We start from the raw sequence: 25,485 nt of genomic DNA, 5'->3' as shown, positions 1-25,485 counted from the left end.
GGGGGCAAGCAAGGGAAACAGTAGAGTTCCATCAGGATGGTGTGATATGGTAGTTTCTTTAAACCCTGCATGAAATATGCTATTTTAAGTAGTACGCCCTTAAGGGTGCTTAATCAATAAATATGTTTGGCCAAAATTAACAAGCATTTGCAATGCAATAGGTCTCGCATTAGGAAAGTTTGAGCCATTGGTATTGCGAATTACATTTTTTGTATTTATGTGTTGGTTGTGAAAATAGCTATAGTAATAGCTAAAGTAATAGCTTTGTCATTTACAATGCCAATAGTTTTAACTTTCACAAATGTGACACCTATAGCATTTGCAATGCAATATGTGTTGTGAACCTGGCTGCCTTCCTGTTAGAGACACTAGGATTGTGTAGCTCTGCCCCTGAAGGTGCTAATCACATCGAGTCAACAATCCTGGTTTCTGGAATCTGGTGTGTTTTTGGAGTGGCTCCAGCTCAAACAACATTTTGTAATACTGACCAAGCTAGACCTAGAGTTCACATAGTGGGACTAGTTCTCGGACTTCATGGGATCTAGGTAAGTGGTGGAGGTGGTGGCTGTTTGATATTTGCACAGGAACGCAGGGTCATGCAGTCTTTTAATGATGGCTCGAAGGGTGCATTTTCAGGACCAAGGCTGGTAGCGATCTTTGCTTGCGCTTGACGGAGGCTAGTGAATCATGGGGTTGATGAAGAAAGAGGGTACCCTACTTAAACAAAAGATCTCTACGAAGCTGGATTTTGAGCGCGCCTACAGAGACTCCCATTCTATGTGCAAGCTCACCTGGATTTTATTATTTTTACTGTTCTTGAGCGTCTCTGGAAGCCTTCCAGCTCTCTCTGTGGCTCATGCTGCCTTTGTTTGTTTAGTTGGCTTGCAGGGCAGTTTGCGGGGGGGGGGGGTTCTCCTCTCAGGCAGTACTTCCAGCAGTCATCAGCAGGGTCACATGAGGAGCTTAAGGTTGAGACAAAGTCTGGGTAAACATGCAGAATGCACCTGCAGTCCAGAAAGCACCAAAAGTCTGTTTTGGTCCAGTTCAGTGTAGTTCTTCAAATTACTGAATTGGAGCTTGAATTTCAGTTTGGGCATCATTCGACTACCTGTCAGGGTGTTTGTAATGCTCAATGATATTCAGTGTGTATTCCAAACCAAAGCCATTTAGTAAAACATGGCCTATCTGAGTTGGCCCCCAATTGTGTTGCTTAGGTAGGGCGGGGACTCTGTGTGCCCTCAACCCCTAGAGAGGAGCACCGGAATAACGAATGAGAGTTAGCATAAGGCGAGGGTACCTGAGCCAAAGGAATAGGAACTATGTATATGTGCACTATCTTCTCTGTGACATGCTTGAAGCGACACTCGCTATCTCCCACATATCGGGTGAATGGAGATGGCTCATTGCAGGAGTTTGAGAACTTTTGCTGTGGGAGCAAGGGTAAAGCCATGTTGTGTGTTCCTGTTGTGAAGCCTCCGACGCCTTCGGGTAAAGTCCGCGCTATATAAAAATGCATAAATACATACATAAATAAATACCGCCTTCGGGTAAAGTCTGCGCTATATAAAAATGCAAAATTAAATCAATAAATAAATACCGCAAAACATCCTCGTTACAGGCAGGCCGGGGGCGGTACTGCGGGACACCTCTGTGACGTCTTTCCCGGGCCGCGCTCTGATTGGCTGCTGGCCCGGGACCTGACGTGCAACCAGGAAGCGGAGCCGGCAGCAGGAAGTGGCGTGAGCATTGCGGCCCCGGGGCTCCCGTGACCAGGAAGGAGCCCTGGATACTGTTTCCCTTAAAGTCCCGGTCCCGAGATGGGGGACCGGGTGAAGACCCGCGGGGCGAAGCGGGCGCACTGAGGAGGCGGGGCTCCCATGTGGAGAGAGTCCCGCGTGATGTGGGGAGAGCCTGCAGCTGCAGAGGAAGGGAAGGAGCCTGGAGATCCGGGGAGCGCCTGCCAGACACCGGTGAGTGGAGCCGGGAGGAGAGGGGCTGGTGTGTGTGGAGGGGTCTCTGTGTATGCGTGTAGGTGCGGCGGCGACGGGGGTGTGTGTGCCTGTGTATGGATGTGTATGTGCGCATGCGTGAGTGGCGGTGTGGCTGTGTATGTGCGCATGCGTGAGTGGCGGTGCGCGTGCAGGCAGTGAAATGCAAGCAAAGCTCGTACACCTTCTCGTCCTTCCTTCCCTCGAGACAGCTAACTATACGTCTCCGACCCTGGACGCATCCTTTGGATGCTCATTCCAGGGCGAGACCTAAAAAGGGAGTTAGTCTTAGAATTCATTCATCGACTTTCAACATCTCCTATCATATAGGCACAAAGCCTCCAGTCCAGTGTATTTTAAATGGAGGCGATACCGCAGAAGACACCTTCCTTGTCCTTTTCAGAGTGAATTCAGTGAGCAAGAGCTTGGCCAGGTGTTACAGTATAGCCCTGTTGCAGTAGCTTTATCACATGCGTGTACCTCTTCATCTAGACCCTGTTGAAGCATTCTACTATGGAGTCTAAATATGTGTGTGGAATTTAGCCTGGGTCAAAAAGATTTGAAGCAAAAATGGTTGGTATAACCAGGGAACCGAGCAAGGCACTACCAACATTCAAAGTAGGAGTTCGAAGGAGGGATCTGGAACAAGTGTGGAGGAAATGCATTGACCGAATTTTTGCCCGATGCAAGTCTTACACCAGAGTATGCTGACTGACCTAACGCAGTCCTGCTGACAGTGACTGGTATAGATTTTGTAACAGCAATGGTTGCCATAATTCAGCTGATGTACCACTTCTACTGCAGCACACATACTTCACTGCTTGACAAAACATAAATGAGCCATGTACACAAAGACAAGCAATGTATTTTCATAATGCACTAAAAGAAAAATAATTTACTTACACGTACAACAATATAGTGTTTACTACTAGCATTTAATCTTTATCACACAGGGCCTCGGTCAGACAAGATTCAATGTTTTTGTCAACATGAAGCAATGAAATACAATGTACTCCACCAGCATGCGTCTGTACTTCTTCAGTGTGTAAGGGAACCTTGTGTTGCCTGTGATGACTTTGCTGTGCCTCGAAGGAAAGTATGTGTTTATGTAGGTTGCCCTGCTGCCCGTACTGTACTTGCTTAGTATATGCTGAAGGTTTACACCACACTAGTCTAAGCATTTGTAGGTCTAAAAAGCACTGCTGTTGGGTGTGGAAGTAAAGTATGAGTTACTTACCTTCGATAACGATGTATCTGGTAGAGAGGATTCTAGCCGCAGATTCCTTTAATGTAGAATTACCCCCAGGCATGAGACGGGATCTGGAAAACTTTTCTGCCACAGCATCCCTGCGCACCGGGGGGACGGCACCAAGTGACTTCGCCCTGCCGTCAACCGCGTTTGTGACTTCAGCGAGGATACACAAGTCCCACCCTGGCGCGCCTACGTCAGTTTTCTTTGGAGAATTTTTCCACGCCACAACGCGAAGCCATCACAGACAAAACGGTGAGAATACTGGAACAGTGTGCGAACACCCAGCTATACAGAAGGGAAAGAACCGAATGGTGAGGAACAGCACCATCCATAATAGTGCCAGGTACCAAGGCACTAAGTCATGAAATGAAAGAATAGAGTACAGCTACTACTGGTTGCAAGCAAGCTTGCAACCAACTTAACAGCCTCCCTGGAGGAAGAAAGCATATGAAAAAGAAAGGGCACAGCAGACGAAGAAGGCTGCAACCACCACCCAGAGCTAGAAGGGTTCCAGGCCAGAATGGAAGATCAAGGACAAGTCATCCCCCAACAACACCAGCAAGGGAGGGGGGGGGGGGGGTCTCCCAAAGGGAATTGAGGGTCGAGGCCCAGCCAGGGGACCTCCACCCCAAGGACTGTAGAAGTCAGAAGTGCAAGCAACAGAAGGAAGCATGACACAACAAACCCTACATTGGAGACCAAATGCATGGGCGCAGAAGTACCCAAGCATTCGCCCGCCAATCACCAGAAAAGAAGGAATGGAGCAACAACAACGAGAGCATCCACCTAGGGCGGGAGTAAGAAAAAGGCACTCGCAGAAGCAGGCGAGTGCAGAAGACCGAGAAGGGTCCTCGCAGAAACTGGGAGGAAGGGTGGGTCGTGAAGGAATCTGCGGCTAGAAGCGTCTCTACCAGATACATCGTTACCGAAGGTAAGTAACTCGTACATCTGATAGAGGGTACTAGCAGCAGACTCCTTAACGCACAATAGATACCCTAGCAATACCCAAAGGGGAGGAGGGTCTGAGAGAGGACCACTCCAGCTCAGAAGAGCACAAGACCCCCAACAGGGGAACAGTCATGGGGACAGGGAAAAATAGCCCCGTCCACCGCAACAGTGGATGAGTCACAGGCCCTGAGCTGAAGAGAACCTCAGCATTGTGGAGGAAAACCAGCCCCACAGGGGATGTGTCATAACGATAAAGAAGCAACCAAGCCTTCACCAACAGAAGCAAGGGTAATACGAAGAAGGCCAGACCACCTCAAGCCCAGTCAATGCATCAGAGACCTCCACTGATCGCCCCAAGGTACAGACAACGCAGAGGAAGAAGAGCCACCTGCAGACTCCAAGGAGAAGGGGCAGAAGCACAGCAAAGCCCTCCACTGGGACACAACCCAGAGAAGAGGGCAGCCGAGCCCCTCATAGCTTGCAGTCAAGACAGAACAGCGCCTCAGCAATAAGGCAGGCAGAAGAATAAGATCTAACAATGGCACCGTAGGACAAAAAAACAGGAGTGCCAGGGCCCAAGCAAAGGCCGCCGGCCACAGAACAGAAGAGCAGGCAGGGGCAGCCAGCTGCTGACAACGCACGCCATGAAACTAAATGCCCGGACCACGTCGGCCTCAGAACAAGGGCAAGGCTAGTAAACCATCCCGAACAACCCCTAAAGGGGACCGCCCTGGACAGAACCGATCCACTAAGTAGTGAGAGCAGCTAGAAGATGAGGAGTAACACGTAGGACGGACCAGGCCGTCAACACAGGAAACTATGCCCTCAGAAACACCAGAAAAAAGGCCCAGACCAAACAGCAAGCAAGGGGCAAAACACCGCGGCGCAACGCCGTAGATGGGCAAGCCACGCCCTAGTAAGGACCAAAGACAGCACCATCGTAATACAGCAACACCAAGAAGGGCGATGAACCCGCCAGGGGGAGTCCACACCCTCCCTGCATAAGACAGAGCTATACGATAGCTACATATACCCCACATAGGGTAGGACACGTCCCAAGAAAGCATGGGAGACACTCTTAGGGAAAAAACAATCCCGCATCAAAGGACAAAATCATAGACCTGCGGCACAAACTACAGAAGGCTTAGTAGTCAGCCAGAAAACACATTTGTACAAACAAGCATTTGCAATGCAATAGGTCTCGCATTTGCAAAAGTTTGAGCTATTGACATTGTAAATAACAATGCCTTTTATTTTTTTTTTCATTTTTAAAACAAATAAAAGGCTTTGTCATCTACAATGGGAATAGCGTAAATGCGCGACCTATTGCATTGCAAATGCTTCTTTTTAATTGTGTGAATGTTGAGTCACTCTGTTATCTATAGCGAAACTGCTTAGCGTTGATGTTGTATTGTCTATGTAGTAGAAGTTAGATTGCTGAACAGCCTAGCCTTTTGTAGGATTGGAGAAAACTGTTGCATGTCCTACATGTGACTGAGTGCATGCACACCTTTTAGAGGAAGTGACCTGCCTATTGGGAAATTATCAGGATTTTGTTTTAGACCACGGTGCTTCTTGTGTGCTGAGTGACACAGGCTGCATCTAGTTATAGGTCAGTGTGAGCAGCATCCGTGTCGTGCGATAGGCACCTTGGCGACGGCGGCCTTGCGCCTTCTAATAGTTTCATCAGTCTTACTCTTGCTTATGTTGAATTATGCTAATTTTAGGCACAGCAGATCAGGCAGTGGAGTCCGCTTCACCTCCACTCGCTGTGTTCTAAACCTGCTCTGCTCATCACAGGTGAGCTGCAGTGGCTGCGCTGAAAAGCTGCACCTTGGCTGCCGGGGCAGATTAAATGAAAGCTGATTGGGGAAAAAAACGGTTTAGAATGAATTGGGAGAAAACATTGAGTAGCCTCGCTTCCTGGTAGAAATCGGTTGCAAGGGTACTCTTCTGCTATGCTAGTGGTTTGGAGGGCTACCAAGGGTGGCTGTGCTGCAGTGGAGATTGCTGGCACGGATTCTTCTTGTGGTCTGTGAGGTCTTCTACATGTGCGCTCCTCTTGTGCCGACTCTAGAGTGGCAGCAGCAACAAGTGTGCCAACGCGGGACCAGCACCTGGCTCCTTCCCCCTCCTCCCAGCAAAATCAGCTCCGACAGCGAAACCGAAAACTTCCATGGGGCGGGACTTCCATCTTCGGAAGCCCGCGCACGCGCCCACAGAGAGAAGCAGTGCTGGTGACGCGGGGCTCCCATGCCCGAGGGAGAGCCCCGCGGAGGCTGCAAGAGTTTAGAATGGCGGTAAGTGGGGCTTGGGGGGGGGAGGGCGCTTGTATGTATGTGGCGGCGGCCGGGGGGGGGGGGGGGGGGGGCTTGTATGTATGCGGTGGCTGCGGCGGGGTGTCTCTGTATGTGTGTGTGCGTGCGTGTGTGTAGGTGCGCTCCTGTGTGTGTGCGGCGAGGGTGCCGGTGAGTGGGGGGAAGTAGGGGGAGGGGTGTGTGTGTGTGTGTGTGTGCGTGTGTGTGTGTGTGTGCCTTCCTGCCTGCGTGTGCGTTCAGGGAATCTGTGGCAGGGGACGTGCACGGTGCCGGCCTGGGCGTGCGCGCCCACGAGGTCAAATCTCTGCCACAAAAAGCACGTGGCAGTCTGCTGTCCACATTCCCCCAAAAGTGACAACATAAGTTGTCTCGCACTAGACAGTAAAAGCTTCGCTTTTGCTTTCGTCTAGGCGCGAGACCTAAAAAAGGGGCTGAACCAGCAGCCAACTGAAGAGCGGGGCCAACTAAGGACTCCGAGGGCACAGTATCCCTCACAGAAAGTGTAACAGCCCCCAAAAACCAATTATCAGGAGCAAGTGGGATAACGTCTCCCACCAAGCCCCCAGAGATCAGCAAACCAACCTACTGAAGAGGAGGAGGACGGAGCCCCGCAAGAACACGCTAAATGGCAGAGTCTGAATGAGTATTAAACAACAGGACATCGTCAAAAGGGAGGTCGACCAGACGCTCTCTAATATTTTCAGTGAAAACAGCATCGCGTAGTCAAGCATGGCGACGAAGAGCCACAGAAGTGGCCCTAGCACGGCTGTTAGAAAGGCGATCCCGGGGAGGCAGAAGGTGTCTGACTGACCTCCCCTAGGTCCATCCCTCCGTCTAGAAGTGACCGAGCGTTAGCGAGATGCCTCCTGGGTGAGGGTCCTCTCCTAGATTCGTACAGCAGAGTAATCACACCACTACAAATGGACACCACACAAGATGATTCTTAAGCTTTATCAAGGATAAAGGTTGCTTGTCTTCAACAATATGTACAGGCAGATCGGGGGATCTGTAAAGTCTCGTAATCAAAGGACAGGGTAGCGGGACAGTCTTAGTACGGAGAAAGGAAGGGGTACCCTGCGCACAGCTCTCAATCCTCGAGCCGGGGGGGTTCCGAGAGGATGGGCCGCGGCAGCGCCAGCAGGCTCCAGAGATGGTTCAGCGAGTGTGGACCGGGGCAGCGCCAGCAGGCTCCAAAGATGGTTCAGCTAAGATGGACCGCGGCAGCGCCAGCAGGTTCCCAAGATGGTTCAGCTAAGATGGACCACGGCAGCACCAGCAGGCTCCAAAGGTGGTTCAGCTAAGATGGACTGCGGCAGCGCCAGCAGGTTCCCAAGATGGTTCAGCTAAGATGGACCGCGGCAGCGCCAGCAGGCTCCAGAGATGGTTGCAGGTTTCAGGGTATTGAGTTCGTCTCAGGGTCAGCCACGACAGCGTCAGCAGGGCTCTCGACTCCAGGATACAACTCCCGTCCTACTCCGGGGCTGGCCCAGATATAGGACTGGAGTCCTTTGATGACCGGACCCTCTCGCCTGGGTGTCAGAGGGGCCGGGATGATGGTGTCCAGACACCCAGCAGGGGGGTGGAGCCAGCACCCAGGGAGGCCGGAGGGCGATCGATACCAGGCGTCCGGGGACGGCTGGAGGGCCATCGAAACTCCCCTCCTCCGGGATCCGTCGAGTGGCCACTCTGCCACCCGGGGGGATCTTGGTGCCTCGATGTTGGGGCTTCGCTGGGGCCGGGGCCGAGGCCACGCGCTCGGGACGTGATGGGCCCAAGATGGAGTCGGCGAGGCCTCGTGCTTGGAACCTGGTGGGTCCAAGATGGAGTCGGGCCCGTAGGGGTGGTCCGGAGTGGGAGCCGGACCGGCCGGGTTGGGGCGTTCAGGGTCCGCCATGTTCCAGGGGGGAGAGTTGTGGTGTGTCAGGGTGGTTGCTCTCGCCGGTAGTCCGTGTAGGGACGGGCCAAGGGGGCGCCCGTGGCCCGGTGAAGGGCCGATGTCGTCCTGGGCCCGCCATGCGGGAGGGGTAGGACCACGCCATGAGGCCGGGTCCAACAACGGCCAACAGCATGTGCAACATCCAAAGCCGCACGAAGAATAAATGCGGCCAACTCTCTACCATCCAACACATGGCCCCGCAGATCAGCAGGGGCCCCCTTATAAGAGACATGAGAAAGAAGGGACTCCACAGGATCCCACAGGCTGGAAGCAGCACTGGTCAGCACACACAAAGTGTTAAGCGCCCTCAAGGCAGCACTGGAAGTAGCGAAGACATTACGTCCCCATGAATCTAACCACCGGGCCTCCCGAGACGGAGAGAACACCACCACAGGCAAATAAGGAAAGGCATTGAGCAGTAGAGCGCCTTGAGTAGAAGGGTGGAAAGAATGATAGACCGGGTCGTGCAGAGCAGGATGATGACGGTGCAGTAGTGCCTGAGGCACCAGATCGCCTGTGGCAGGGCGCCCCAAAGCCCCCATAAGAGAATTATGGAGTGACACTTCAAAGGGAAGGAGCAACTCCCGTCCACCAGAGCCCTGGTGGAGAATCTCCAAGAGGTTGTCTGTAGGAAATGGAGTGACAGGTTCACCCATCCTCAGAATACCAGCTGCCATGGAAATAGCCCGAACAAAGGCAACACTGGCCTCAGGAGGGCGCCACGGAGGTAAAAGTAATTCCTCCGTGGGGGACAGTTGCAGACTGAGCCGCCCATCCCCAAGTCCAGGGGGAAGCAGCCAGCCTCGGCATATAGGAGGATCCACAGATGAATGGGGAACCTGAGGGGCCCCAGGGGAGGGTGGAGATGCCGGTGGAGAATTCAGCCGCGAGCCACAGAAGGAAGGGTTCGAGGATTTAGGCCGTGGGGACGGCGAAGAGCCTTCCCTGGAAGATACCGGTGAAAAGGCAACTACACAATGCCCTGTCTCCGGGGAGGAACACACCAGCAGGTGACGGACCTCAGGAGAAGAAGGTACCTCAGGAGATGAATCCAGAACCCGGCGCGGTTCCGTGGAGTCCACCATCGGCGCCTGATCAGCATTGACCGGCGCCGGAGTGGGCCTACGTGGCGCCGGGCCGACTCCTGCCACCACGTGCCCTCCTGGAGAATGGGGCGAGGCCGACGCCGGACCGGCGAAGGCGTGGTGCAGAAACTGCGCCGGCCCGACCTCAGACGGGGAGCCACCCGCACCGAGGACCGAGAGGGACTCGGGAAGGCGCCCCAGGCCCCGACCTCCACCTGCGACTCCATCCGAGCCAGGGAGGAAAGGCTCCCGGTGCCGAAACCGCGCCGGCTCGACCTCTGGTGAGGCAGCCGCCAGCTCAGAGAATCAAGAGGGACTCTGGGACAAACCCTGAGTCCCGGTGATCACCCGAGACACCACAGGGAGCCCTGTAGGGATTTTCGGCGAGGCAGGGACGCTAGGCGCCGTGAGGGAAGCCCCGAAGGACTACACATCGACGACGCCACCCTCCTACAACCTGAAGCCGAAACCTTGGGCGCCAGATCACCGGCGACGCCGCTGAAGTCCCCGCGCAAGGCAAGGGATCCACAGACCAATGAAGCCTGCAGCGCCGCAGCGTAGGCTGTCATTTGGGCCCTAGTTGCCTCCGCGCTGGCAAACGGCGGGTAGAGGGGCGCCAGGCGGGGGCACCTGCCCCGGGGGAGCCGGCACCCACTACAGAAGGCGTACAAGGCCTTGAAGACATACTGAAAGACCTACCAGCCAGTGAGCCACGCCCAAAGGGCCGCGGCGAAAAAAGCCTCATAATTGAGATTATGGGAAACAATAAGAAACAAGCATTGGCTAAGCAAATAGGTCTGACACTGGTGGTCACAGATTTTTTGTTTTGTCAATACATTTTTTGCTTTGACACTTTTTTGTAAAACGTTCTAGTTCTGGGAGCTGCCAGGCCCTCAACATTATAACAAACACTGACAAAAATAGTTTTTGGTCTCAAAAAGCACATACTGTCATAGTAGTTTCTGGCGCTCAACAAAACTACTTGGTATGCAGATATGGTCCTTATGAATGAGCTGAATGTGGTCACTCATAGTAAAGCCTGCCGATAGATAAATACAAAAAAAGTCTTAGTTAACACCGGACTTAATAAGGGACCTATTCTTTCAGAAAGCCACAAAAGTGCACCCATGGTATATGTCATGTATTAATGCAGATTTCATGAATTCACAAGAATTTACAGAAGCAGGCCAGGAAATTGTACTCCCAGAAAAGGTTTGTGAAACTGCATTTTAGCGCAAGTAAATATGCATTTGTAGATTTGCTAATGCGAAAATCTGTAGGATGTTTACAAGTTCACTTTCCCGTCAACCACTTTTTTCCCCATACCTGAAGACGTTTTACTTCTATTATTGGGAGTAAATTTCCTACCTTTCTCAATATGGGAAAAGATTACAGAAGAGCTGGTGAAAAATCCTAAATCGTGCAAGGTTAGTAGTTAAATAGGACCCAAAAGAATATTTCAAGCCTGGAACTATTGCTTACCGCAACTCCAGCCCCAGAAAGGTGGAAAAATAAGAGAACTGCTAGCATTCAATGCGTGGCATAATCAGAGAGACTATTATTGGAGCTCTTGTATAATGAGATAGCAGCCACATCGCGCTACATGACACCAAAGGGACGAGTGGATTTTCTTTTTTACAGGATAAGTAGATTTATGAAGCTACCCATTCCATGGACAAGTAGATAAGTTATTAGATTCCACATCCTTGAAGCATTCAGTGCAATGTGCTTTGCATTTTATGGAAATGAGCAGTGCGCCATCATTCCAGGAACTGAACATGCTATTGCAACATTAGAGTCATCAGTCTGCAATTCTACAAGATGCTGTAAAGCGAACTCTTATTTACACTATCCAATTCTCTGCTGAATCTACATTCAATCTATGCCACACTTCCCAACCAGTTTGATTTACAAAGTTTTGTGAGGAGGGAAAGATTTTCCCATTGTGAAATTATGCCCTTGTTATGCATATGGTCTGTCATTCTAAATTACATATAGGGTAAATTACATAAATACATTATTTGACTTCCTAAACTAACATTTTGTAATTTGTTTGTGCAGCATTATCAAAGTTCTACTTTTTCTATTACAAGTGTAACGAAGGCTTCGAGTGGGCATTTTAATGTGAAACAAAAGCCATTAATACATACCCATGTAAGTAAACTTATTCTCATCAAGCTGTGGTACATCACAAAGTTTGATGCACCGAGGACGTTTCGGTTGGGATTGCACTTCAGGTAAAGATGAAATCTGGCCATGTGTTCTCTTCTTTGGACTGGACTTTTCAATTTTTATATCCTTCTTTTCACATTTTACAGGCAGGTGAACATCATTTGTTTCTTGAACTGAACACAAATTGAAAAAGTGTTTCTGTACAATTTAATAACTCATTAATGAATGTTAAATCTACTCAAGTCAAAGTCAATACGTTTGCATTCAATTAAAAAAAACAGTTTAGAAAAACAAAGAATACTATAGTAAACAGCAAAATACACCACTCAAAAGGCTACTTCAAGACACTCCTGCACAACCACCCTTTTGTGGGTCAAGGGCTGAATTTAAGAGGGTAAAGAGGAATATACCAAGCTTTCTTGCTTGTGTGCCCCATTTAGAAATCCTGCCACCGCACAGTAAATAGTATTATGTGCTCAGGGTAGGCCCAAGTAACGGATCTAAACATTTTTCTTACATTGTCCTAATTTTGCACAACATTTCTGCTGTGACCTTTTGCAGATATTTGATTGCACAACAATGTTGGATTAGTTTCTCTGAAACTACTTTATTTACACAGCTAGCTTCGCATAACATTATCATGATGCCTCAAGAAGCATGTACAAGGCCTCTTGATGCTGTATGTTCAAATGTTCTAATTTCATCCACGGGGCAACAGGGCTATCTACATATCCATACAATCGCTAATCTATACGCACATCACAAGAATGCTTTCTATTGTAAATAATGAGCATCCCAAAGATTAGCAGATGAGGCACTTCAGATGACAGAGGTTCGCTGCCTGCTGAGACTTCACCACACATCTCCTTGAGGGGAGTCCAGTTTGTGACCAGTACGGGCTCCTATATTCTCTCCGGCCTGGTAATGGGGTCGGATTGTCCCTTGGGGGGATTCTTGGCTCCACACCTACACACACTCTAGGTTCACTCCGAGTACGGTTTGCATAGTAGGAGTACGCCAGATTACTGCCTTGTTTATATGCCTGCATAGAAACACTGTTTGAGTACCATGGTAGAACTGTATCAACTATTTACTCTTTTGGAGCTTGTAATAACTTTCATCTGCCTCTTTCTACTCATCATTGAAGCACATATATTTTATAAAAGAATAACGCTGGCTCGATAAATATGTTGGAAATGTCCTTGCGTGTATTCTCTGTATACTTCTCTGAGCATAAGTATGCACTAGTGACCAAGCAAAAGGTTCTGATCTGTTTCCACGATCCTGAGGGGTCAGGGTTATCATGTTCAGTGGTTGCTAGGAACCATTTGCTCCCTGGTAGTTAGGGGGCTTACGGTGGCACTGTGAACTAGCTGGTCTGTAGGCCAACATATCCTGCGTGGGTGCTAGGAATGAGTCTAGGCACCTCACCCAAAGTTTATGTTGTCCAACAAACGTGCAGGTCCCTCGGATTAGTAGGAACTACACAATAGCAGGCTCTACTATGCAAATGGATGAGTAACAGCCTCATTAACCGTCCTCACTCTGCTTTGAAAAAAAGCTTTGCCCAAACCATTTTCACTGATTCATGGTTAGAGGCCAGTCGAATAGGTCAAAAGCATACTTCACTTCACTCTTGATAATGATTTTTTAATTTACCAAATTATGTTCTGTGGATTTGTAAAGTGCAGGTAATCACCTGCGAAGGTATCCAGGCGCGGAGTAGGGCGAGGGCCCAAGAAAGGAGGGTAGATGGCATAATGAATATTTTTTCAGGAAGACTCAGGTCTTGAGCTTCTTTCGGAAGTCCATGGAGGGGGATGTGGTTGTGAGGTGTACAGGTAAGTCGTTCCAGGCTTTGGCTGCGAGGTGCGAGAAGGATCGGCCCACACATCTGGTCTTCTTGATGCAGTGGGTTCATGTGGAAGCCTAGAATACCGACCTAAGGTGCTTGGTGGGTTGGTAGTGGATGAAGTGTGCTGGTCTGAATTTGTGTAGGACTCTGCAGACCTACGTGTGCAGCTTGTATTACATCTTTTCTGGACTGAGAGCCAATGGAATGTTTTGAGGTGCTGTGGCAGTTTCGTGGAATGTCCAAAATAAGTCTGGCAACGATTTTCCGAGTGGTTTGGAATCAGCGTAGGACGAGGACTAGGATTCCAGTGCACAGGGCATTTCCGTATTAGAGTGTGCTTGTGATTAGAGTCTGGTGTTCATAGGATCCATTTGAAGATGTTGCATATCAGTCAGAAGATGATGAGAAGGCAGCGTTGATCTGTTTATTCAGGGTGAGGTTGGTATTTAGGATGAACCCAACGTCCTTGACATGATCAGTAGGGAGCCCATTTCGGATGGTTACCATGAGGCATGCCAAGGGGAGTGGCTGTTTCCGAAAATCAAGACTTCCGTTTTGTCTGACTTGAGCTGGAGGCAGATATTACTCATCCATGATGCAACGTTGCTCATGCAGTTGGGTGTAGTTGGTTTTGGTGGTGTTGGATCGGTCAGTTAGGGAGAAAAATGGACTGAATGTCGTTGTCGTGTAAGAATATGTTTATGATGTGCAATCTGACAAGGTCTTCGAGGGGTGCCATGTTTGCACTGAAGAGCATGTGCAGAGGTGCGAGCCTTGAGGAACCCTACAGATGAGAGTTTGGAGTTCTGAGGTGTAGGGTGGTAGTATCACGCATTGTGTTCTTTCTGTGAGGAAGGAGGCTATCCACTGAAGGGCTGGCCCATGGATGCCCAGAATGTGAAGTCTTATGATGATTGTTTTGTGGGAGACTGTGTCCAAGGATGCAGAGAAGGGAGGAGAATCAGGTTGGCTGTTTTTCTTCAGTCAAGGATGCTTCTTATGTCATCGGTGGCTGTGACAAGGACAGTTTCAGTGCTGTGGTTGGGGCGGTAGCTTGATTGAGATCTGTCGAGGATATTGTGGTGCTCCAGATGGTCACAGAGTTGAATGTTGATGGCTTTCTCCAGGACGTTGGCTGGGAAAGATAGGAGTGAGATGGGTCTGTCGTTGACGAGGGTGTTTGGGTCCAGTGACTGTTCAACAGTGCGGTGACTTGCATTTTTCCAGTTTTCTGGGAATGTGGCAGAGGTTAGGGAAGAGTAGATGATTGCGGTGACAGCAAGGGAGATTATGCTGTTTTCTAGGTTGTAGGTGAAGTGGGGGCAGAGGGGGCTCCTGAATGGATGGTTTTCATCAGGCTGGTGGTGTTTATGTTCGAGAGGGGTCTCCAGTTGTTGATCTTCTGTTTGGTGGTGGAGTCCGGCTGGTCGAGGAGGTTCAGCTCAGTGTGCCGAGGGTCGAATTTTTGGGAGACCTTGGCGATCTTCTGGTCGAAAAAGTTTGAGAGGGCACCACAGAGTGTTTGGGATTGGGCGCTGTCAATGTTGGCTGCAGAGAGATTGGATAACTTCTTGACAATGGCAAAGCGTACGTTGCAGTTGATAGAGCTGGCTTTGAGCCTGAGGGTAAGGGTTCCTTTCTTTGTATCTAGTAGTTTGTGGCCAGCTTTGTATGCGAATCTTGCAGTAGTGTTTTTGTTAAGTTTCCATTTTTTTTCAAGTTGTTTGAAGCAGCATTTGGAATCCTTGAGTTCCTTCAGCTACCAATTGAGACGTTTGCTGTTGACCTTATTGGTGTTGATATGGGGGAGGGGGCGCGATGCGGTTGGGGCAGTCAGTGATTCTGTCACGGAAGATTATTATTTTTTTTTTTTTTACTTTCACCGAAAAATCAGTGCAGGTTACCAAGTACAGGTGCGATTTTACGCATCGGAGTTTGACAGTGAAGTCCATCACAGAGTAAGGATAACGTTACTTACCCAGTGAGCATCTGTTCTTGGCATGTAGAGCTGTAGATTCACATGCTTTGCTTACTCCTGTTGTCTAGTGTTGGGTCCGGATGTTTGCAAGTTGTTTTTCTTCGAAGAAGTCTTTCCAGTCACAAGGTAGGTGACTCCTCCCTTCGGTGATAGTGCGCATGGGCATCAACTCCATTGTTAGATTGTTTTCCCGCTGAGGGTGAGAATGGAGTTAGTAAGTAAAGAATAGAGATGTCCATGCATTTGTATATAGAGTAAGAGAGAATTGCAACAGGTACAGGTACCCGGGGAGGCGAGTGGGCGCATGTGAATCTACAACTCTACATGCCAAGAACAGATGCATACTGGGTAAGCAATCAGTTCGAGGCATGTGAGCTGTAGATCACATGCTTTGCATAGATTATACAGCTGTATTCTCTCAAAGCGGTGGCTAACCTGTAGCTGTTGGAATTGTCTGAAATAGTGTTCCAAGTACTGCCTGGCCCACATTACCTTGTTGTCTCGCTAACACATCTACACAATAGTGTTTGGTGAATGTGTGCGGTGTAAACAATGTTGCAGCTTTACAAATGTCAACTAAGGGCATGTTTCCTTGGAAAGCAATAGTAGTACCTATTTTGCAAGTGGGATGCGCTCTAGGGGGTATTATTAACGTTCTCTGTGCATTTGCATAAAAAGTTTGAATGCATTAAACAATCCATCTGGCAATGCCCGACTTGGATATGGGATTGCCCTTGTGTGGTGGTGCAAAAGCAACGAAAAGTTATTTAGTCTTACGAAATGATTTTGTTCTTTCAATGTAATATAAAAGGGCTCTTCTGACATCTAAGGTGTGTAGAGCTCGTTCTGCCAGCATCAGGTTGAGGAAAGAATACCAGTAATTCAACTGACTGATTGATGTGAAAGGCATATACTACCTTAGATAGAAATTTGGGGTTAGTACGAAGAACTATTTTATCCCTGTAAAGTTGGAAAAAGGGTTCTTGTATAGTTAGTGCCGGTAGTTCACCAACTCTCCCCAGTGAAGTGATTGCAATGAGGAAAGCAGTTTTCCTGGAAAGAAACTGTGGCTCACATTAATGCATGGGTTCAAACGGTGGGCCCATTAATCTTGTGAGGACTATGTTAAGATTCCGCACTGGAGCAGTTGGAAGACTTGCTGGTAGAACTCTTGATTCCTTCCATGAAAGCTTTGATTACAGGAACTCTGAAAACCGATAAATGCTGCCTATTTTGTAGACACGCAGCTATTGCAGCAAGATCTAGTCGGATAGAAGTGTAAGATAATCCTGACTGCTGCAAGTGTAACAGGTAACAAATGATATTTTGTATTGAAGCATCAAGAGGGTGGATGTTGTGGTTATTGCAATAGATAACAAAATGTTTCCATTTGGCTGCATACCAGGCTTTTGCAGTAGGCCTTCTGGCCTCTCTGATGATGTTCATACAGTCTGGTATGAGATTTAGATAACCAAACTATGACTTCAGGAGCCAGATCGCGAGATTCAGTTGTTTGGGATCTGGGTGTCTGATTCTCCATGGCTCTGTGTGAGGAGACAAGATGTGAGGTGCAGCTTGTGATGTGGAACTAGTGACAGCTCCAACAGGGTTGTAAACCACGGTGGACGGGTCCATGTGGGAGCTACTAGGATCAGTATGAGGGAGGTTTGCCTGAGTTTCCAAACCGCTAATGGAATGAGTGGGAGAGGCGGAAAAGCGTAGGCAAATATCCCCGACCAGTTAATCCACCGTGCATTGCCTTTGGACAGCAGGTGTGGGTACCTGGATGAGAAGTTTCAACATTTTGCGTTTTGGTGTGTGGCAAAAAAATCTATTTGAGGAACTCCCCAACTTTGCAAGTATGGGAGGAGAACTTAAGGGTGAAGTTCCCATTCGTGTATTTGCGGTCTCTGTCTGCTGAGGAGATTGGGAATCAGATTGTTCACTCCTGGGAGGTGTTCCGCTAGGAGATAGATTTTGTTGTGAATGGCCCACCTCCAAATGTGGAGTTGGAGAGAGTGTGCCCCCCTGTTTTTGTATGTAATACATAGCTGTCATGTCGGTACAAACTAGGACAGCTTTGCCAAAACAGGTGAGTCTGAAATGCTTTGAGCGCTAGAAAGACTGCTAGCAGCCCTAGAGGGTTTATGTGAAGAGATTTTTAATGTTGACTCCACAGGCCTTGCACTGTTTGGTGCTGAAGATGAGCCCCCCCAAGGCAGTGCAGGATGTGCCCGCTGTAAGCAATTTCTCTGGAACTGGGTCTATGAAGGCAGTCCTTTTAATAAATTGTGTGTGTGTCCCACCACTGCAGAGAGCGAGGAGTATGGCTGCTTACCAACACTTGATGGGTTAACAGGCCCTACGATTGGTTCCACGGACTCGCCAAGCAGTCTTGTAGGGGGACGCATGTGAAGTCTGGCATGGGGAACGATCATGCTGCAAGATGCCATCATTCCCAGTAGTTGCATATACACTCCAGCTGGAAGCGAGTGATTGGACTGAAACTGGAGAACTAGCACCTGAATGTTGCAAATTCTGGCTGCATTGGGAAAGGTAGGAGCCTTTTGAGTATCTAAAGTGGCTCCTAGATAATTTTCAATGTTGGAAGTGCGATTTCAACATATTGACTGTGAACCCCAGTTGGTGCAGTAACTGTAGTGTCCTGTGAGTACGTTGGAGACACTTTGGATACATACTGGCTTTGATGAGTAAGAAGGGGAAGACATGAAGGTGTTGTCTTCTTAGATGAGGAGCGACTACTGCCAGACATTTTGTAAAGACTCTGGGAGCAGTGGTGACTCCGAAGGGGAGTACCTTGAACTGGTAATGTTGGCCTGCTACCACAAATCTGAGAAATTTGCAATGAGCGGGATGTATTGGAACATGAAAATAGGTGTCCTTTAAGTCTAGAGTAGAGAGAAAGTCGCCCTGTTGCAGGAGTGGGAGCACTTTTTGAAGTATTACCATGTGAAAATGGTCTGACTGTATGTAAAGATTTAATTCTCTGACGTCTAAGATTGGTGTGAGAGAACCCTCTATTTTGGGTATGAGAAAGTCAAAGGAGTGTACGCCCGACCCGTAGTATTGTAGTGGACAGGCTCTATAGCCCCTTTTAAAAGGAGACACTGAACCTCTTGTTTGAGGAGTTGTAAGTGATCCGGTGACAGTTTGTGTGAACGTGGAGGAATGTTTGGAGGATTGTTGTTACACTCCAGGCAAGAACCAGAACCAATAATTTCCGGTACCCATTTGTCTGTAGTTATGGACTGCCAATCGAGTAGGAAATGTAAAAAGATGCCCCACGAATGGAGTTAAATGGTCGGGGGTGTAGGGAAGTTACTGTTTGGTGTTGGAGGAGGAGGCGTGTGTATTGGAGCCTCTACCTTCGCCATTGTTGCCTCTGTAACCCCCTCTGAATTAACCCTTAGAGGCAGAGGGTTGATTGTTGCCTTTGTAGGTGGTGGTGGTGGCAGTATCTGAGGAGGTATTTTAGGACCCTCTGCGGTAAAAGGAGGCTGAAAGGAACCACGTCCTGGGGTTAACTGAAGGGATCCCATAGATTTGGCCACTTCTGTGTCCTTCATTTTTCTAGTGAGGAATCTACCACAGGGCCAAAGAGTTGTTCCTTGTCAAATGGTGTGTTCAGGATAGAAGTTTGAACTTCTGGTTTGTATCCTGAAATAAGTAACCAGGCATGCCTTCTTAAAAGGATGCTGGTGTTGACAGCTCTGGCTGCAGTGTTTGCAGCGTCTAAGACACACCGGATAGAATTATTGAAAATGAGCTGTCCCTCCTGCACTAGGTCTTGCGCCTTGGACTTGTGCTCAACAGGTAGAAATTGGAGCAACTGCTCCATGTCATCCCTATGCGCCCTGTCATACCTAGCTAACAGTGCTTGTGTATTGGAGATGTACCAAAAGTTCGCAGCCAGGGAGGCTGCTCTTTTCCCTGAAGTGTCTAGCAGCTTAGATTCTTTGTCTGGGGGAGGAGCATCTCCTGTTTGTGAATTTTCCCTTTTGTGTGCGTTGGAAACTACCAAGGAATCAAATTGTAATTGCCCCCGTATGTATGCTGGATCTGAAGGTGCCGGCTTATATTTCTTGTCTACCCTAGGGATGAGGATACGTGCCCTGACGGGATCATTAAAAATATAGTCTACGTGTCTTATCATACCCTTGAGCATGGGGAGTTTGTGCAAGGACTTTTATGTACTATTAAGAGTCTTGAAAAGGAAATCCTCTTCCAGGGATTTCTTATGCAGCTGAACCCCATGGTAGTTAGCAACTTTCCCCAACAGTTCCATGTATCCTACACTATCATCCGGTGGAGAAGGCTTGGTAGGGTACCGATCAGGGTCATTCCCTGTGGGGGAATTGGTGTTTTAATCTGGCCAGGAGTCTGCAGGTATTGGCTCATTGTCCCCAGTCCCATCATCTTGATCTTAATGTGTATGTGGTGGTGAGTGCTCAGGTGAAATTAGTAATGGTTGAAACGGAGGAGGAGTAGGTGATGGAAGAGGAGGAAGAGAAGGATTAGTACCAACATTTTTCCTTTTTAAAGGTATGTGGTAGACCTCTTTGGTCTCAGGTTTGCGTTTTATTGTCACCTTTGTGGTAATATGTTCAGTTGTTGGGTGTATATAGCTCCCGCTGTTTCGAAACCGGTTTGGAGGGAGGAGCATCGAAATGTTGCTCTTTGGATGGAATCGTTACATCCGTTTGTTTCGGTGCTGAAGCCTTCGACGCCGGTGTTTTCAGTACCGAGGCTTTGGATGCCACGGATTTCGGATCCAAAGACGTTTTCAGCTTCGAAGGGGGTGGGACAGAGTCAGCCTTTGACTTCGATCCCGAAAGTTTCGGCTCCGTGACCATTTTTGAACTGCTCTGTTCGGAGCCAGAAGGTTTTTGGGTATGTTTCGGTGCCAAGCCAGAGGGCGGGGCATCAGAAACATGTTCTCGGTGCCGACCGTGGTCCGGAGGCGGGGGTTGGACCAGATTCTTTTTCTTGGGCAGAGGTGGACTTTGGGACAAGGGAAGATCTGTACTCACTGTACGCTGCCCTTGCGGATTGTCTTAGTCCCCCTCGAAGCTGTAGTCTGAGAGGGAAATGGGGTCTTGGTCCTCCTCGGTTCCCATGGAGTCTCCAGCCTTTTGTTTAAATTCTTCTCTGAAGAGGTCCGGAATGAAACTTGTGTGTTGCCTCTGCATGTCGAGACGTTGAGCCCGACGGTCACAAAGTGCTTTCTTCGATCAGAAAGCCTTACATGCGTTGCAGTCCTGTTCGCTGTGCTCTGGAGATAAGCACAGGTTGCACAGTTCGTGTGAGTCAGTGTGCGGACAATTCGCATGGCACAGATGGCAGAATTTAAATGAAGTCCGTTCCAACTACAGAGAGGCGGGTAGGCCCAACAGCCTTCCACAAGCTACCTGATCAAAAGAGGGTCTTTTGCAGTAAATACGATACATGGAGAAGGGGATTACGCAATTGAAAACAATAACGTCGAGGATGAGTGTCTTGCGAACTGAGGGAAACCGGAGAAACAATGTTGAATCAGAGCGCAACAATTCACGTCCGAACCCGATGGCGGAAAAAAAACAATCTAATAATGTAGTCGATGCCCATGCGCATTATCAACGAAAGGCTAGCTTGTGACTGGAAAGACTTCTTCGAAGAAAAACAACTTGCAAGCATCCAAACCCAACACTAGATGGCAGGAGTATGCAAAGCATGTGATCTACAGCTTACATGCCTCAAACATATTACATGCATCAGGTCCGTAAGTAAACATAATCATGCATGACCCAGATCCTCACTTGGTATCCATATCTCTCCTATGCAACAGTGCTCTGCATAGCCTCATGTCTCCGGGTCTCCCGGGTCCAATTCAGTGCCAGAACCTGGGTGTTCAATAAAAGTGTCTAGCATTAACCTCTAGTCCGCCAAGTCCTCAGTAGCTTTGTCATCAGTGTGAGAAAGTTGCAGGTGTTGTTCCTCCGCAACTCCAGACATCCCTGGCCCATAGGGATCCACTCGGGACACTCAGGACATCCACCCAATGGCCACTCTGCGCTTAGCAAGAAGCAGCGCTAACTGTAGGAGCTTATACGAAATCTTGCGTCCCCTGGGCTTCACCACCGTGCCCAGCAGGCATAACCCAGGTGTTCGAGGGATAGCAATGTATGTGGCCTCATCAATCCAGAGGAGTAGATCACAGATATGCTTTGGTACACCACAATATTACGACTATGACAAGCAATACTGATACCGAACTGAAAGGTTTTTACATATGCGGCAAATGTAAAGCCTGTGCTAATTCGAAGAATTTAAAACAGTTTGTTGCACTTTTTTCTAAGAAGTCTAGAGAATTACCTCAGTCCACTGCATGTGCAACTAATTTAGTGAGCTATGTCTTGGAATGCCCTTGTGGACTCGAGTGCGCGAGCAGCACAATTCTTCCAGAACATAAGAAAGTGCTGGAACATATGCATGCAATAGATATTCATGGTAAACATTATCTAGAGGGAAGGTATTGTGAGAAGTTCCATTTCATTGAACGCAATTTGCTTGGTTTTTAAGAAATTGAGAAAACTGAGGTGAATCCCCGGGGTCGTGATAGACTTTTCAAACTGAGAAGCAGAGAATCTAGTATTGTCATTGATCTTAACACCAGAGCCCCATATAGTTTGAAATCTGAAAAATAATTATCTATACATTTGGGCTGAATTTGCAGTGTGATTTATGATCGTATCCTGCAGGATTCGTAAAGATTACCATCTAGGTTTAAAGTGATAGTATGATGTTCATTTTATGCTGTGGTGTTTTAACTAGTACCTTTTCTCTTTTTAGTCACTGGGAGGAGAAGAAGGCACTCTCTACACCTGGCGCTGCTGCGGTTACGAGAAGTTGTACTGGCTGGGGCTGCCTATTCTACTCTTCCCCTCACTAAGTCTGTGGGACACTAGGGGATATCAGATTTCATTTTTTCACTAGATTTTTAATGAGGAAAACTGCATTCCTTTGAGAGTACATGCCAAGGCCACCAGTGTGAGATTGTGATAATGTTATATATCATGAGGTTTATACTGATTTTCTGTTTCATGGAAATTATTGATACCCACTTGGGTGTATAACTGAAGGCCACAACAGGCCGAAATGCTTTCGCCACTTGAAGAAAATAAATGGTGTTGCCTCGATAATCCCCGATGTGGCTTCTGCTCTTTTCTATGGGAGGAGTTTCTTAGCATTTTGACACGCATTCTCCAGAAGCGCGCTACAGAAGCCCCCCCTTCACAAGTTGGCCTGGAGTCTCTGGCCTTTGCTCCGGCAAAACTTTTTTCTTTCAAGTAATTGAAATTCTCCAGGCCCGCCTGCAGCACGAGTGAATTACAGCGGTCCAGCGAGGTTATTAACCTCAGCCTGGGCGGAAAGCATTGTTCTTTCTGCCCCCATCTATTTGAAACCCGTGTCCATGGCTGAAGAGGTAAATGGGACCCGAGGGAGCATCGCAAGTTTTCTTCACCATGGTTCCAGAGCGCTGTGCAAAGTACCCGGCCATCCGCTGCCAACTTGGACTACTCCGAGTACGACCCTGGGCAACACTTACCTGGGAGCCAATGATGCATCCTGGGAGAACAAGTCCTAATACATCAAGGACCGAGGTAAAGACCAGCGATTTCAGCTGCTGAGGGGCGGAGCGGACATTGCACCTATCATAGTGCGGCAAGGGACATTAATTTGTGCAGCACCAGTGGTTCCCCCATATTCACCATGGCGCTGATGAAGGCCACAACAGGCCGAAATGCATTCGCCACTTGAAGACAATAAATGGCGTTGCCTCGATAATCCTCGATGTGGCTTCTGCTCTTTTCTATGGGAATGAATGAATGAATATATGTAAGCAAAAAACAGAGAACACGCCGCACTCCTCCTGTTTGGTTCAAAAAAGCTAGTTGATTAGCCCATGTCCATCAAGCACGCCTACGCGTTTCGAACTATACAGTTCTTAATCACGGTAGCTTTACAAGTCCTTCATTCATTTTTACTTATTTATACTGAGGCTCCACTGTTACCATTGTGGGCTCTGTAGTTTTAAATTAACCAATTATCAATGGTTCACGTTATCTGTTATACGCTTTTCCTTCCACTATTTCATGTTATTACCTAAGTGGTATGACAGTAATATAATAATATAATAATAGTAAGAATAAGCTTACTGTTCACATGGTTCTGACTGATTATACTCTTAGTAAGGCTGAGTGCCTGATTCCCGAATGTATTCGGGTATTAAGAGTATGTAGTAAATTCAATTGTTTTTGTGAGCTAAGTGCTCTTTGTTACAATTTGGGGTCTGTACTTAGCGCATTCACCGATAAACCTGTTCCACAGATACAAATCTTGTGCCAAAATTGATAATTACTGATCAATATGCAATACATTATTTCATTTGCAATCTCACACATATACACACATACATACATATATATATACTTCGTCATATGAAACCCAACAGTCCCAACTTGCAGGAATCAGACGAGAACAGACCCAGTTGAAAGTAAAGGTGAATTTATTTAGTTGCTTCGCATGTCCGCCACGACGCATTTCAGCCTTCCAGAGGCCTTGATTATTTTATATATATATATACCGTGTCACGGCCCGGTTTGGTGCTGGACTTATGGTTGAGGCGTTGGGGACTTGAGGCGGCAACCAACACCTGCAATGCGGGATTCACTCGGCTACTACTAGCCATCTCCCTCTTCAGTCATGCACAGCAGCGCTCACATGAGCATAATACAGCTCCGCTATTGACACTTACCCGAATGATGCAAGCTGGGAATTGGAGTCCTTGATGAGCCGGACCACAGCTGAAAGTAATCAAGAACGGAGCCTGCTTCACTCCAACCAATGGGAGTGCTTTTTGACATTTAAATGAGGGAGCGAGTACATCCCAGAGTAACCTGGCATCTGATGAAGGCCTACGCCGAAATGCATTATGCCTTACTTTAAAATGGTGAATAAATGACCGCTGAAAGATTCCCCGCTGTGTCCTCTGCTCGTTTCTTTGAAGTGAGTTCTTTGGATAATTTTCACGTGCTGGCCAGTAGCGCGTGTACAGAGGACCCGCCTTGCAAGTGGCTTGCGAGAAATATTGGCACCGCTGTTCTTTTGATCCAAGGTATTGGATGTTTGCAAGCCCACCATGGGGAGAGACCTGACAAGTGGCCGCTGCAGCTAGCAGTCCGTGACTGCACGGAGACGCGGGATCACGGTATCTCCGTGTCACGGCCCGGTTTGGTGCTGGACTTATGGTTGAGGCGTTGGGGACTTGAGGCGGCAACCAACACCTGCAATGCGGGATTCACTCGGCTACTACTAGCCATCTCCCTCTTCAGTCATGCACAGCAGCGCTCACATGAGCATAATACAGCTCCGCTATTGACACTTACCCGAATGATGCAAGCTGGGAATTGGAGTCCTTGATGAGCCGGACCACAGCTGAAAGTAATCAAGAACGGAGCCTGCTTCACTCCAACCAATGGGAGTGCTTTTTGACATTTAAATGAGGGAGCGAGTACATCCCAGAGTAACCTGGCATCTGATGAAGGCCTACGCCGAAATGCATTATGCCTTACTTTAAAATGGTGAATAAATGACCGCTGAAAGATTCCCCGCTGTGTCCTCTGCTCGTTTCTTTGAAGTGAGTTCTTTGGATATTTTTCACGTGCTGGCCAGTAGCGCGTGTACAGAGGACCCGCCTTGCAAGTGGCTTGCGAGAAATATTGGCACCGCTGTTCTTTTGATCCAAGGTATTGGATGTTTGCAAGCCCACCATGGGGAGAGACCTGACAAGTGGCCGCTGCAGCTAGCAGTCCGTGACTGCACGGAGACGCGGGATCACGGTATCTCCGTGTCACGGCCCGGTTTGGTGCTGGACTTATGGTTGAGGCGTTGGG

General features: G+C 48.4%; 1 protein-coding gene across 2 annotated transcripts in view; it reads right to left on the bottom strand.

The window, feature by feature from the left end:
* RNASEH1 (ribonuclease H1) overlaps positions 1 to 25,485 on the bottom strand; it is a 797,310-nt gene that overhangs the window by 655,405 nt on the left and 116,420 nt on the right. For both annotated transcript variants that reach the window (XM_078647871.1, XM_078647872.1), the window contains exon 3: positions 11,678 to 11,872. In XM_078647871.1, coding sequence (XP_078503997.1) covers positions 11,678 to 11,872 — 195 coding nt within the window. The remainder of the gene's footprint in view (positions 1 to 11,677; positions 11,873 to 25,485) is intronic.

Source organism: Lissotriton helveticus, chromosome 6 (genome assembly GCF_964261635.1).
Source record: "Lissotriton helveticus chromosome 6, aLisHel1.1, whole genome shotgun sequence".
In the NCBI taxonomy this organism is placed as follows: Eukaryota; Metazoa; Chordata; class Amphibia; order Caudata; family Salamandridae; genus Lissotriton; species Lissotriton helveticus.
This window is presented reverse-complemented; position numbering and strand designations above follow the sequence as displayed.